The 15,057-nt window shown below is 40.2% G+C and overlaps 1 protein-coding gene across 3 annotated transcripts in view; it reads left to right on the forward strand.

Annotated features, from left to right (window-relative positions):
- The window catches only part of MAD1L1 (mitotic arrest deficient 1 like 1), a 347,684-nt gene that overhangs the window by 29,605 nt on the left and 303,022 nt on the right, over nucleotides 1–15,057 (forward strand). For all 3 annotated transcript variants that reach the window (XM_059484718.1, XM_059484720.1, XM_059484719.1), the window contains exon 10: nucleotides 5,924–6,010. In XM_059484718.1, the coding sequence (XP_059340701.1) occupies nucleotides 5,924–6,010 (87 nt within the window). The remainder of the gene's footprint in view (nucleotides 1–5,923; nucleotides 6,011–15,057) is intronic.

The following is a 15,057-nucleotide window of genomic DNA, read 5'->3' on the forward strand; positions in this document are numbered from 1 at the left end:
ACCTGGCATGCTTCTGTGAATTGCTCTGTGCTTGCTCTAAGAGCAGTGGTAGGGATGAGAAAGAAGTTTGGACTGCTGAAATGTTTGCCCAATGGTTCATTTTTCTTCCAAAGTAAGATAAAATTAATCTTGTTGAGCCCTTACCTTTATCTTTAAAGTAGAAATGAGACTTGAACAATGTGTTGTTATCATGCCATAACTTTGGGAGGGAAAAAAGCTTTCTTCATTAAAACCCAAAGGTTATTAACTGGAATCTAAGATAGTTTTCTTCCTTTTTTTCCCTCCCCTCTTCAAATGATAGCTTGATTGGATTAATTTGCTAATTTTGCAATTGCTTCAAAAGAGACATATCAATTGTCTTTGGAATTGTCAAGACACTTATAAACACTTCAAATGTTTTCTTACAAATAACTTGTTCTTCTACTTCAAGTGGTTAATGGGGACATTTGCTTTGGTAAAGAGCAGTTGGATTTGTTGATTCTATCTGTACACAAATAAGAATTCTCTAAATGAGGGCAACCTCTGAGGCTGAGATTGCTTATTGCTTTCACTTGCACTTCAGATTTCCTCCATTTACTTTGTACATAAAATATTGAGCAGCCACTTTGTTGGAGAAACAGTCTCAGGTATACCTTAGTTTTGTGGGTTTGACAGCTCTTAGCACCTTCATTTGAATGAGTAAAGGTTTGTGACTGCTATTCAAAACATTTAGTCAAAGTGCTACAAAGCACTAAATATGTCCTAATTGCCTGGAAACATTGAATATTTTTTTTTTTTTTGTGACTAATGTGTGTAGGAGATTCCAGACCATGTGCATTAGTTAATGTAGTCATGAATAGGAGGGGAGGATATAGGCATGGAGATAGGAACAGACAGGGGGAACTGCCTGGACTGGAGCTTGGAGGCGCTTTTCTGCAGGAGTTGTGAAAGTTAATTCTCAGAATTTCCAGGTCTGGACACCAGATTTTAGTGGTAATATTTTCTTCTAGTCTGGTGAAGAAGAGCTAAGGAGTCCTCCCAAGGAGGCAATGTATATTTTGAGGAGAAAGCTTCAAATTGCTTAATTTCCCTTTCTCATAACAAACATGGAGTTAATCTGACCAAATGAAACATAAGGACTCTGTGCTGTATCCCAGAATTCTGTATGAGCTCTTGTGGTTATTGATATTTGCTGAACTTTCTTGCAGGGCAAGTCCTTCCAGGAGCTGAGCTGCTTTTGGATTGGTGAAGCTTCAGAGGTAGACAGGAGTCCTGTAAACCAGAGCTAGAGGAGTTAAAGCAGTTGAGGAGATCAAATATACAAAAAGGATGTTTGAGACTCACTTCAAACATACAGGAAAAGACTGTTACAGGCATTCCATGGCCTTTCTAATCATACAGAAATATTTAAAACAACTAAACTGCCTTTCCAGAAATCTTCTCTTGTTGTCATGTTATTGTTCTGTTTGTTCTTCAGATGCTGCTGTTTTCCTGCCTAGAAAGAAGATTAAATTATTTTTATAAAAGTAGAAAAGGATCTTCTTGTGGAGAGCAGAATTTCAGAATCTTATAGCATTTCCATGTTCATAATACAAAAAAAAGGGACAAAGTAAATATTTTATACTTCTGGGAGATTACCTTAAAAAAAAAAACCAACAAACCAAAACTCCAAAAAACACCTGGAAGTTGTTTTTCATAGAAGAAAATTAAATAGATGTGGACTCCCTTCCTGTGCCTTATTTTCTTGACAAACACTTTAATAAGAATGTCAGTCTCTGGTCTTTGTCAGTTAATTATGTTTAAGTGTAAAACTAAAAATACTGTGCCAAAAATCTGGTAATGTTCCATTTCAATTTAATATGACTTGGTCGAGACAACCAAACCTGTCATTGTGTATTCATACTGAGCTAAATCTGTGAAATGTTAATTAAGCAGACTTTCAAAAATAAATAATTCTGAGTAATTTAGTGTTATAAATGTGGTATTAGTTTGGTTGTTTGAATCAAATTTAATTAAACAAAAAGCAGTGAAGAAATCAGTCCTCCAAACATAGTTGATGAATTGCCTGTTATTCTCTTCAGTTTTACTTTTGTCTTGCACTTCCATACTTAAAGTTTAATGTCTGATCTCTAGCTATGATCAAAACTCTTCCTTTGCTGTGCATTTTGAAGCATTTTATAGAAGCAATAAGAAGTTGACATTCTGATAAATTATAAATTAAAAATTTTTTTCTTTAACATTTTTGTCTATTTAGAGAGTCTTGGTTTAATGTTACTTTGACAGCTAATTCTCAGTGTGTAACTGTCACAGTTTATACTGAAATGGTAATAGATCCTTAACTAAGAACTGTGTGTTCCTCCAAATCCTGGCAAATGTCAGTTGTGTGCATCAAAAAAAAGATAATACAAAATAACATAAGCTGTTTTCATCAGAAGTTTAAAAGGTGTGACAGTGGGCACTTAAAGTCATTGTATGACTTGGTTGGACATCCCATTAAGTTAATTTTTCACTTCATTTGAATGGTTTTATGTTTTCATCATTCTTAAGTTGCTCCTTTTCATATCATATGTGCTTCAAAGGAAGGCAAAGAGCTTTGGTTACCAGCAGTTTTGTCCCCCTCCTGCCTTACTGTGATGTAAACTGCTGGACTAAAAATTTGCTCATTTAGGGCAAAAGAAAACCTCATCCAAATTAGGCTTAAATTCAAGTGTTTGTTTTTATGTATTTTGATTTAGGGGATCTCAGGATGGGAAGGTGGGACAGAGGAGGAACATTCTAGCTTTTAGCTCCTGTGCCTTAGCCAGGAGGAGGGAACTGAAGGCAGGGATTTGCTCCTGCAGTTTGGAATCAGTTTTATAACACACTGCCCTGAATGGGACTGTTCTGGTCCCTTTACAGGTTTGTGCATGGCTGCTGCACACGAGGTGTGGGGTTTTTGGTGGTTACTCCCTGGGGAAGGAAGCTGCCTGCACGTTTGCAGGGCAAACACAGTGGCGCTGCTCCGCTTCTCAGAAAGGGACTTCTGGCTCTCTTTGGCTCAGGACAGGGTTTCAAACTTCCCTCAACAAGCCATGGTGATTCCAGGAGTGTTGGAATGCTGTGTTGTCACAAAGAACCTCTTAAAGCAGATTCCTTGGCTTTTCAGTGCTGCTTTTGATATCAGCTGTTCCATAGGGAGTGGACAGAGCTTTGCAAAAATTATAGACATCAGCCAAGGCTCTCAAGGCCAGAGCACGTTGCTGTGTGTTGGGATGCTGACAGACTTCTCTCTTTGCATTGCATTGTCTGCAGAAACTCGTGCAATGGGAGGCCTGGTTACAGCTGGTTGCTGTTTGCAGTGCCTTGGGACTTGACCAATTCTCTTCAAATTGAAAGCTTTGATTTAATTTTATTGTGCATGCAGCATCGTTTCTCTGCTTGGATCTGTGGAAATTTGGCTTTTGCCAAACTGCTGATGCTCAGGATAGGGTGTAGACCTTGGAACCAGGCTTTGAAACCTCTCACTTAGGACAGCAGAGTGCACACAAAGGTGTCCTTGGCTCTGATCACATGCTATGATTTAGTGTTACAGAAAATGAACTTTTCTTTACGGGGGTTAATACCCATGGACTTTGTTTTCTGTTATATAGCTGTGCTGCTCCACTTAGAAAAAAATAATAAAAGCTGTTTAATGCCAATAAAACATTGTCCAGAACTGAGTGTAAACCTAAAGCTGCCAATTGCTGGAACTGAGATTGGAAGCTGATTGTTGGTTTGAATGGCTGAGCAGATGAGGATGATTGTTTTCTATTGGTAATCGGTTAGGAGCTGTTATTACTAGAAATCTGTGGCTTTTATAGTACTCTCTCATTTTACTACTGGATTAATTTCAGTTCCTGATCTCAGTCCTAATAGATGATGGTATGAATTTCTGGAAAAAAAAAAAAAAAAGAGAAAAAAAATCAAGGCCGATACACTTTTTTTATACATTAAAAAAAGAATCTGTGAAATTATTTCATTGATGCAGGGACCATACACTGGTGGTGAGGGCTGGCACTCAACATGACCAGAGAGCTGCCTGATACTAACTTTGCTTATGACAAATCTCCTGTATTTGGATGATTTATTAGAAGCTTAGAAGTGCATTTTTCAGAGCCTTGTTGACATGGCCTTACATTGTACAGAGATTTTTCCTGTACAAATCATTGTGTCTGCTTACAGCTTCTTCTTGCCAAACAGACTTAGGTGTGCCCAGTCCATTTCCCTTAGTGCTCCCTCTGATGCCCAGCCATTGGTAGCCCTAAGTAAAGAGCTGGTGAACTGTTCAAGTTAAGGATCCCTTCAGGCTCAGTTACAAAATTTTGAAATGTTATTTAATGCTGCAACACATTTTGAAATCCAGGTGCATGTTGGCTTAAAATTGACTTTGCTAACAGAATTTTATTTTCAGATGTTCTAGCCAAGCCATCTCCAGGCCGTGTCTTGGTTTCTTCTCATAATTCCCTTGGCTAGTGAGTGTGATGTCCTGTCCTGAGTGATTCCTTTGCTGCAATCTGTGCCTCTGTTGTCTCGTGGGAGAACATTTCCATCTCTTTGACTGGATATTGACTATTAAGACTTGGATCTAACACAAGTGGTGTTAGAAGCCTCAAAATTTTCTGCTGAGGAAGGATAAAGGTTTGTAATTCTGGAAGTGAAACGCAGGAATCTTTCAGCTGGGGTTGCCAAAATTGAATCCTATCTGCACCAACTCAGCGTTTAACTAATTTTCACTCAACTGGAAGTGACAGATGATTAAAGAGAAAAAGCAATGCCTTTTTTTGATGTGAGTAGTTGCCTGAAAAATATTTTTCATCAGAAAAAGGGCTGCTCTAGTCCTAGATCCAGTCAGAATCCAATGATCAAGCTTCTCCCTGTTCAGTTTTTGGAGTGGCAGCAGCCTCATTCCAGCACTGTATTTCAGTACTGTAGACTCTGACCAGGCCTGGTTTCATCTGCCAGCAGCAGTGGAACCTTGATTTGCTTTTTGGGGTACATGATAGATTGTGTGTCTGCAGATTTCACTGCTGCAAAACTGACTCCCCACTTGGTCCCTGTGAAAATCCCTTTCAAGGTCTGGGTACTCTTCCCCTTTGTGGGTGGTGCATCTTGGTGGAGCAGAGGGATGTATGGACCCAGTTCATACAGGGGTGAACTTTCCAGCTTACTTTCCTCTGGGGAGTGTGATAAAGATGCTTATATTTTAGGGTGGGTAAACCTTTCTGATGGCTCAAGACAATTTTTTATTTTTATGACTTAAAGAGAGGCCTCTGAAAGAGCAGTTTCCTCCTGCACAGGCTGTGATGTGGTCCATGGAACTGCCAGTCTGGAGTTATCTTGATCCCATTCCATTACCTTTAAGCATTTGTCATTGGATTTGATGAAAAAAATAAACCTATTTCTGACAGCTGTGCAGTTGTTACTAGCAGGTCTGTAAAAATCTCTGATCTCTTTGACAAGGAAAGGTTATCAGTGATATCTGAAGTGTTACCCAGAGCTGAGGGATTCTGGTTTTTTTCTCCTGTGGCTCTGGAGTCATGGTGTGTGTGAAGGACTCTGAAGTCCCCACACTGGTAACTCTGTGGGAGCCCTGCTTTGAGTCACCTGTGATGTACCTGAACATCTACATTCTCACAGGGTGTTCAGCAGTAGCCAGAGTTGTTGAATTGTACAGTCTGCATTTTGATTTATTTCCTCCTTTTCTTCCTCTCTTAGTACCAATGCTGTGCTCATACTGTGGTGCCTTTAGATTTTATGTGAGCTGGACAAGGTGCAGCTCTGTGTTGTTCTAAGGGACTGCAACAGGTTTGGCCCCAGGAAATCACCTTTGGCTGCTTTTGGTGAGAGCTGTTCCGTGGCTGTGTGTGGAACATAGATTTGCAACCAATGATTCATTGAAAGTTTTTATTTTGTTTTAATTGCATAGGACACCTGATGATCTCTCGAGGCAAATTGTGGCCCTGCAGCAGAGGGAGCTTGCCCTGAAGGAGCAGAATTCCACCTTCATGAACAGGTGAGTGACTCCAGCAGGGGATGCTGACAGCAAGACCCTGCTATGTTAAAGCCCAGAGAAAGGAAGCAAGGGCTGCAAGCTGAGACACCAGCTCTTTATATTGCCTTGATGTTCTTTCTGTGCCACCTTCTATTCTTTCCCATGTAGACAAAGGGTTTTCTGCTTACTGAAATCCTTGCATGAAAAAAAAATGAATAACTGTGGATGATGCAGTGAAGAGTTAATCAAGCTTTATGTTATGAATGTTTGCAAGGGAAAATGAGCTGCTTTCCCCAGACCATTTCATCTGGAAAGGAAATGTCACAAAGCAAAAAGTGCCAAGTATCCATGTGGGTATGGGAAAGGGAGTAGGAGCTCTGAGGACTGTGATTTGACTGCTAAAAGGACCAGGTAGTAGAGATGGTGAAGGAGAAGGATGTTTGCAGTTTTGCTGGCAAAATGCTGCCAGACTTTGAGAGGAGCAGCCTGTTTATGGAGTGAGACGTGTGTTTGAAACATGAGGGTGTTTAAACCATTGCCCTCCTGTGGGAGTGAATGTGTAATGGGGAAATGAATTTGCCAGAGCTAAACTTTCAGTCTGTCCTGGTTCCACAGCCTTTCTGAACACACAGCATGCCAGACAGTGCTGCTCACCCTCAGTGCACATCTTCTTCCTTCCCTGTTTATTCCATACATTGGGAGCCCTCTGTTAAAGCCATTCTTGTTAAAAGCAAAACCTCTGTCATTCAAAAATACCCTGGACTGCTTTGCACTGCAGACTTGAGCAACAGGAGTGTGGGGTGGGCACACTTAGCTTATTGTGGGCAGCATTTCCTGATGTATCTCCTGATGTAGGTGATGATCCTGTTTTGGGCTCCACCTTCCTCATGATGGGCAGGATTCAAGCAGGGTGGTAAAAAGTTTTGGCTGTGCTGCTGCTGTTAATGAAACTGTTGTAAAATGGTTAGCTAGGTGTAAATTCCCAGGAGTGAGCCAGCCAAATTTTTGTGTGGTTTTATCTGTGAAGTTTACAGCGGAGAAAAAAATATCTCACCAATATAAAAAAGACATTCTGTATATTAAAAATAAACCAGGCAAACCCTCAAACCCACAAGTGATTAAATGATAAAATAAAAGAATGATGGTAGTGTTTGAGTTACAGATTTGGGTTTTTATTTTTAGACTGCTTTTCACAGCCCTTCAGAGAAGTTCTTTTCCTAAATTTATTAATGGCCAAGGGGAAATGTCTGTTGAAAAAGCACCTTTTTGATAGTGCCTGTTCATCTAGATATAATTGTGCCAATTTAGTTTAAAAATAAAAACATGATTAAAATTACTTTTTGATTTCAAGTTAAATGGACTGTAAAGCTGCTGAAATTAAAATTCTAACATTTTCCTGATGTGTCAGTTCTGAAACTGATCATTTTGACTTTCTTCTATCACATACCTTATTCTGTCTTAAAAAGAAGGTAATAAGATAAATTTTTAAAAAACCTTTCATTACAAGTGATTTGAAAATTCTCAGCAGAAGGTTTTGAGTTTTTGGAAATAAAACCTTGTTAAGGAAGCAAACCTAATTTTCTCCTTTCCATGAATCTTTTCCAGATTTAGCTGATGGTCTTCTCTTTTATTTGTTTCATAATTGTGTTTGGAATTGTCTGTGTATTAGAGTAATTTAATATGTGATCATGCCTCCCTCTAGTGATGAAGCCCAGCACTTATTCAGCTTTCTATTGTTTTTTTCTTTCAGCCACAGGTTCTTTTGCCCTTAGTTGAAATATGTTGTTTTTGGTGCTGATAGTGCAATGTTTGATTTATAACATCAGGGGTTATGCGTGTACAGAGCAATGTGCAGTACAAACACCACAAAATTTGTGTCTACCCTAAGAACTTTAAGTTTTCTCCATTAAAAATAATGAATTAGCAGATAGTTAAAAAAACATCATCCCAAGTTGGCATCTGAATTTATTTTTATGGCAACGAAGGAGAGAATCACAGATAATCCTGGCTCACCTGTTGCTACAGTGCAAAACTGTTTAGTAATGAGATTTTTGAGTGTGATGGTAAAGAGCATTATATGGCTCCCTTCCCTACCTGGCAGATGTTGAGTCTTTGTACAGTGTGTGTGTGCTCATCACCAGCTTTTAAACACAGGCAGGACAGTGCCTGGAAGGTGTGTGAGGGGGGTTTGCAAGCTGATTATTTCTCTCTGTGTCTTTACACTGCAATCATCTTGGTTTGTATTCCCAGTGATGCTTTCCCACACTGTTCAGTGACTGGGGTGGGCACTTGCCAGCTGCTATTTCTGCTTCCAGTGTCCTGTAGTTGATCTAGAGTGGCGAGTTATGGTTGATAAACACCTTTTCCGAATGGCTTCACTAAACAGAAAATTTATTTTTTCTCATTTTTGCATTCTTGACCTGCTTTCTGTTTATTACTGTGCATTTTTTAGAGCCAGTGTTTGTGTAATTAAAAGGCAATAGAGATGATCCTGCCACAAAGAGGCAACATCACTATAAACCCATTTTTGCAGTGATATTTCCCATTGTGGGAATCTGCAACATCACTATAAACCCATTTTTGCAGTGGTATTTCCCTGTGTGGGGATCTGCACTGCAATCTGTGTTTTGTGTAGCCTGTGCAATTGCCAGTGTCTCAAATGATGATGCATATCCTATTTGCTCCATCACTCACATTGTACACTTTTAGACACAGAGCCACAGGACTGAATTTCCTGAGCAGTAGGTTGAAATCAATTTCTTTTAACAGTGATTGTTTACACGTCTGAGTTGTGTCGACTCCTTTGGAGCTTGCTATTTTTGCTAAGGGGAGAAAACCTTCCTGTGGTGCCAGCATGGGGCAGGAGGAGGGTCACTTTAGCACTGAACACATGGGCAGCAACTCACTTCTCTTGGCAACTTCAGGATGGCTGAGTAATGTAGCTGAAAGTGCCATTAATCGTGCGTGATGGACTCTGTGCTGCTCTGGAGTGTGTTGCTAGAAGTCGTATAAATAGAGTAAATTACACTTGCAGCAGCAGGGAGTGTCCTGGAGCTTTTTAACTGCAGAGCAAAGCTAACAAGCCAAAGGTTCAAAAGCTCAAAAGAGGATTGCTCAGGGCCACTTTGATAGCAAGAATTGTACCTGTTCTGTTATTTAGGGAAAGGTGATGGAAGGGAGGTGTTTAATTAGTGGGTCAGTTTAACCACGCAGCCACCATTAGTTAAAGGCCATTTCCCCCCCCCCAGCTGTGATTGCTGTAGGTGTGGTACACTGAAATGTGTTGGTGGTTGTAGTTTGGAATATGGAAAGTCAGCCAAGTGGTTCATAAGCTTTTCTCTGATGGAGAAATCATGTAGCAGTTATATACATTATATTTTTTAAAGTGAGAAAAGCTGCATATTTATTGTGCCTGCTTTCTATCTACATATTTGGTCTCTCTGGAGAGATTTCCTCAAACAATCCTGGCAAAGTATTCTGGAATTGGAAATGTTGTCCTATGAGATGGCTCATGTGAAGGAATGATTTTACTTTATGGCTTGAGCTTTGCTGCATTTGGAAAGACAGGCTTTGAAAATGGTTACTTGTGGCTCCTCCCAAAGGGATAATTTCTACTTTTGCTCTTGTGGTCTAAGTGCAGGATTGATTTTGGACCTTGAGATGTCTTGTGGAAGGTCAGATACAAGGAAATACATAGGTGAAGTTGGTTCTGGGCAGGATGAAGGACAGAGGGGAAAATGGAAGAGCAGTAAATCCTTGGTTCTGGTGTTGAGATCCTGGAGCTGATGGCTTATTCCCATCACCTTGTGCCAGAAACCCAGCCGTGTGTTTTGACATATTGTTTCATATGGGAAAAGGGACACAGAGAGTGTGTTTGGAAAAGAATTTTCCTACTGCAAGTACTCATGGAGTTCTGCTAAGAGACATGGTTGTTTACCACCTTTGTTCATATAAATCATGTCAAACTGATTTACCCAAACAACCTGCTGTGTGTTGTTGTTTAAGATGAAATAAAACCCCAAACCATTGAAGACCAGGGAATGTAGATTGCAAACTGAACAGAAAATGCTTTAGACTTGGGCAGCAGGGATTTTTTTTAAACAAAATAAAAAAAAGAATGAGTGATGATAAGCCCAGAACTGTCCATCTTCATAAGTGCTGTTAGTTCAGAAGTGTTGTAAATCTATTGCTCAACCTCTCTTTTCTTTGGATGTCCCAATGAATGTCAGTCACAAAAACAAATAGAGCCTGTCAGACTTCTTCCCCTAATCTTCTGGAAAGTTGGACAGAAGTTTAATTACAGTGAAGTGTCTTTTATCTGACAGAGAGAGAAGTGCTAGCTTTTTAATAGGCTTTATGAGTTATTTTTTGATCAAAAGAAGCACTTAATGTCTAATATAGGATTAGGTAGGGATTTTTTTTCTTCCTTTGTTCATTTATATGGCACATTGCACCTTGATTTATACATGGAGGTGTCTGTGTACCTAATATCAGACAAATGTTTATTCACGGTGCTTCAGGGCAATATTAACTGCTGGCAGGTTCTGCATTCATTTTCCAGAGTGAGGTGATGAAGAAATTACTGTAGATGCTGCTTTTCCTTTTCTCCAAAATGGATCTGTGCTTCTATACCAGAAGGTACTCAATAGGGTCTCATTAAGTGACCAATCTACATATTCATATAGCAAGCTTCTAGAGCAACATCTGGTTATTCATGACTCTAATTAGGTAGATACAAAGCTTTTCTATTTTTTTTTCTATCATATAGTTAGCAGAAAATAGGAAAGCAAAAAATAATTTAGCCAAGACATTGACTTACGCTTCCAATTTGAAAAACATGGGATTTTGCCCAGACCTTTGCTTTTCATGATTGTGCCATTTTTAGTCTGATTTCCTGAGGAAGTGAGGCTTATTACTGTGCTTTGTGTGTGTATGTAGATGAAATTTGTCTGTGCCTACCCTACACTTTTGAACTTGCAAGTTGTGTTCTGTCAAGCTTGGCAGATGGTGGAGGTCTCAAAAGTGATGAATTCCAGCAAGTTTAAGGCAGTCAGATCTCCATCTCCAGGAAATCTCCATCCTGAGGCCATGCCCTGAGGTTGTGGCAGGGATCAGAGCCCTGCAGGCAAACAGACCCTTGGGAATCTCCCATTTGGAGATCAGGCAGCACTGAGGGAGCTCTGGCCTCACACCCTGACAGCATCACAATCCATCATTTATGCCATTCCATGCTTGCCAAAGGCTCATGGCATTTGAGAGTACCATGGTAATGTTGCTGGCATGGTTTTCATGCTTCTCATGTTTTGTGTCATTTTGGTATGAGGAAAAGAAGTCTGCTTGAGTCAGGAGTCACCTTTACAGAGAGAAATCCTCAGGAAACCAGGCAACTTTGGTTCTGGAGCTCATGGAACATTCTCCCTGTATTTAAAAAGAAAATATGTAGAAAAAGCCAAAAAAAGCAGCCTAGAGGGGATAGACAAAGCTATAATGATACCCTGGAGCTCTGTGGAGACTGCAGAGTGAAAAACCAGTACAAATATTAGTGCTTGGTTTCTTACCTTTTATTTGACTGTGCTCCTGGGAGAACATTCAGAAATAATGTGTGAGAGCACTCTGTTCATTGCTCTGATCATTTCTAATGATTAAAAAAAAACCTACAGAAGGTATTTAACTCTGTTCTTAATAATCCTTCTTGTTCCAGGGTCGTGATTGACCCTGAGTATTCCTACCAACATCCCTGATGTCTGTGCATCTCTTTATTACTGGAATGAATGATAGCTTTCATTTAATCTAGAGATGCTGATTCAGCATTCCCTTGGTAGCAGTGGGTATTATTGACCAGAAAAATGTGTAAAAATAACCAGCTAATTTGGTAGGAAGCACAGGCTGTTCTTGGTAGCGTGTGGTACAGCAGACACCGTGGTTGGAGCTGCACTGTGGAAGTTAAGGAAGGAGAAATCTGCCTTGCATCTCTCCTGTGCATGACTCACATCTACCCTATAAATCTTCCACTTCTGTGAGATTAAAATTCCTAAAAATCTTAGATGAAATAGATGTATCTTAATACTAGTCCAAAGTTCTCAGAAACCAGAATGAATATTTAGATATTGAAGTAATTAGAAGTCAAAACTTATTATCTATTATCATTATTCTTATTCTTTCCTTCTTAGCAGGGGGATGCTATGATCAAATTAATGATTTGCAGGAGGCTGATGGGCAGAGTGCCCCACATCCATGTTATATTTGTGATATGAACACAAAGGGAGGAATTGTAATCTCAGCAGTGCAGTAGGCAGCAGTACAGAAATATTCTACTTTGAAACCAGTAGTATTATGTAAAACCATATATTCAGCCCGCTGCCAAGCTTTGTATAGAGCTCTGGGAATTGTAGTGCTTTAAGATTTTCAGTTCTTAGGATTTGTCTTTTATTTCCTCTATTTCCTCTATGCAACATGGCAGCACGCCTTGAAAAATGTGATGGGAGTTGGAAAGAGTTGTCTGTTTGGTGATATCTTTGGAATCAGTGTTGAAGTCACCAGGGTGGTTCCATAAATGAGGAAGATGATTGGAGCCCAGGAGGTCTGGACTCAGTTTCTGGAGTTCTTTCCTGGGTGCCGAGTCACTTTATCCAGTGACACGAGTTTGTCACCTCACGGATGAAAACAAACATTGTATCCTGCCTGCTCTGCTGATTTTAAGGCAAATAAACATTAATTCCTATTACCCATATCTCTTAAGAATTTTTTGTTCCTTTCTCCCCCAAATACACATCTGTTTCCTCCCATACAGTATTTTAAAATGGCTGTAGTGACTGTGGCTCCTGAACTGTTTCATGGGAAGGCATCAACAGTCAAACAAAGCTGTGTTTAACAGTTTTGTCTCTTAATTTGTAATGCTAGAACTGCAATACAGCTTTCCTGAGCAGTCATGGGAAGACAGAGGAAGATTGGTGGCAGAATGCAGAATGAATTTTCTGTCTTTTTGTGCTCATTTATTTGAACACCTACTGTAGTTGCTGTAATAACAGGAGTTTCAAAACAGACTATGGATTTTTCTAAAGTACTTTATGGTACTGTTGATATTGTTTATTTTGAGCAGATTGATGAGGACAGCCAGAATACACTGAGACATTTTACCAAGGTAAATGTGAATTGTGTAGGATTTTTTAACTTGCTGTAAAGTGGTGTCAGTTCAAATACTGCACAGAATATGGTTATGCCTGAAAAATAGATTGTCTGGCCTGGGATGTCTCAATCAGTTGATCATATCTGCATGTACACTTTGTTCAGCTCCATAACTAACTGCTTCTTGAACAATTTCTCATCTGGATCACATCCTCTCTAGTGCCTGCTGCCTTCAGGCTGCTGTTATTGGTATTTTCATTATGTGTTTAATATTCTTTGTGGCTGCTTGCATGCACCTGTGAATGTATAGAGCAAAATACTGAAGGTATATCACTGCTGGTGGTGGGAAGGCATTTTTAATTACTCATAAATATTCTCCTACTGTCAAAGTTTTATCATCTATACAAAAGACATACTGCTTGGAAAGTTTATTCAAGAAGTGAGCTGCTTGTCTTTTTTAGCTGTGTAAGGCAAAAAAAAACCCCAACTTGTCATAAATTGCAGTCAACCCCCCTCCCAAAAAGCAGCTTTCTCTTGCTGCTCTGAAAGTTAAATGACTAATGTGCATAATTTATTTGAGCATCTGTGCTAAAAACTTGCATACCAAGTTTTAGTTCAATGTGATCAACAATGGCGAAAATTAGGATTTATCATGGAAATGCTGACGGATGTGAACATGTGGAGGCTAAACCGGTGCCTGACAAACCTTCTTATTGTGCAATGCTAATGGTGAAACACAGTTTTTTCTGCTGTAATTGCATCCCCCCCCCCCTCCTTGGCTGCTTAATTTGCTCCTTTTCAAAATTCGGTGGTTTTAGCTGCACTTCATATTTGGATTCCTGCTTTTTCTGGAGTCTGTATAAAACCTCCTAAGTTGTCTTGTGATATTTCTAAGCACAAGATACCCTGAGCTGCCTGGCTGAGCATCAGCAGCCCGGGCTGGGCTGGGCTTTGCAGTAACAGCCTGAGAACAGGAGATGGTGCCGGCAGCCTTGGCAGCTGCTCTGCCTCCCCTCCTCCTCCTCCTCCACCTCCTCTGCCTCGCACAGCCAGGCTGCTGTCACCAGCATTATAAATTCTGGAGCCAATTAGCTAAAAAATGTTACAAGTGAAAGGAAAGAGAAGAAGCTGTAGAACATCTTGATGTGAATGTGCCTGTTTCAGAAATTCTTCCTGTGGAGAGCTTGAATCCCGGAATCACAGAATGGTTTGGGTTGGAAGGGACCTTAAAAATCACATTTCCAACGCCCTGCCATGGGCAGGGATGCCAGTCACTATCCCAGGTTGCTCAGGGTTCCATCCAACCAGGCCTTGAATACCTCCAGGGATGAGACATCCACTTCCTCTCTGTCCCAGTGCTTTACCACCCTCTGAGTAAAGAATTTCTTCCTAACATTTGATCTAAACCTGCCCTCTGCCAGTTTAAAACTATTGCCCCAGGTCTTATCACTATTTCTACCCATATAAAAGGTAGAAATATCCCTCTCCCTCCTTTTCATGCACCTGTGGGCCACAAAAAGGTCTCCCAAGAGCCTTCTCTTCTCCAGGCTGAGCAACCCCAGCTCTCTGAGCCTGTCCTTGTAGGAGAGGTGCTCCAACCCTCAGGGCATCTTCCTGGCCCTGCTGTCCCTTTTGCTGCAGCTCTGGTGCAGCTTTTGTTGAAGCATCAGATACATTTGAGGCGCCTGGTTAAGGAAGGATAAGTTGTTTGGATGAGTCAAGGCAAGGCCTCCTTAGAAAATGGTGCTGGTAAAGTCTTAGGTTAGATATTGGAAAGATCTTGGCTGTGTTCCTGCCTTACTGGTGCTTCCTCATTTCTCCACCCTTGTCCACAAGATTTCTTGTTGAAGGAAATTCATAGAAAAAAGAAAATTTTGTTGATATTTAAATTCCCAAAGTCAGACCAATTGCTTAATTCTTGCATGGGCATCACAGAAGGGAAA

The sequence above is a fragment of the Ammospiza nelsoni genome, chromosome 17 (genome assembly GCF_027579445.1).
Source record: "Ammospiza nelsoni isolate bAmmNel1 chromosome 17, bAmmNel1.pri, whole genome shotgun sequence".
NCBI classification, from domain to species: domain Eukaryota; kingdom Metazoa; phylum Chordata; class Aves; order Passeriformes; family Passerellidae; genus Ammospiza; species Ammospiza nelsoni.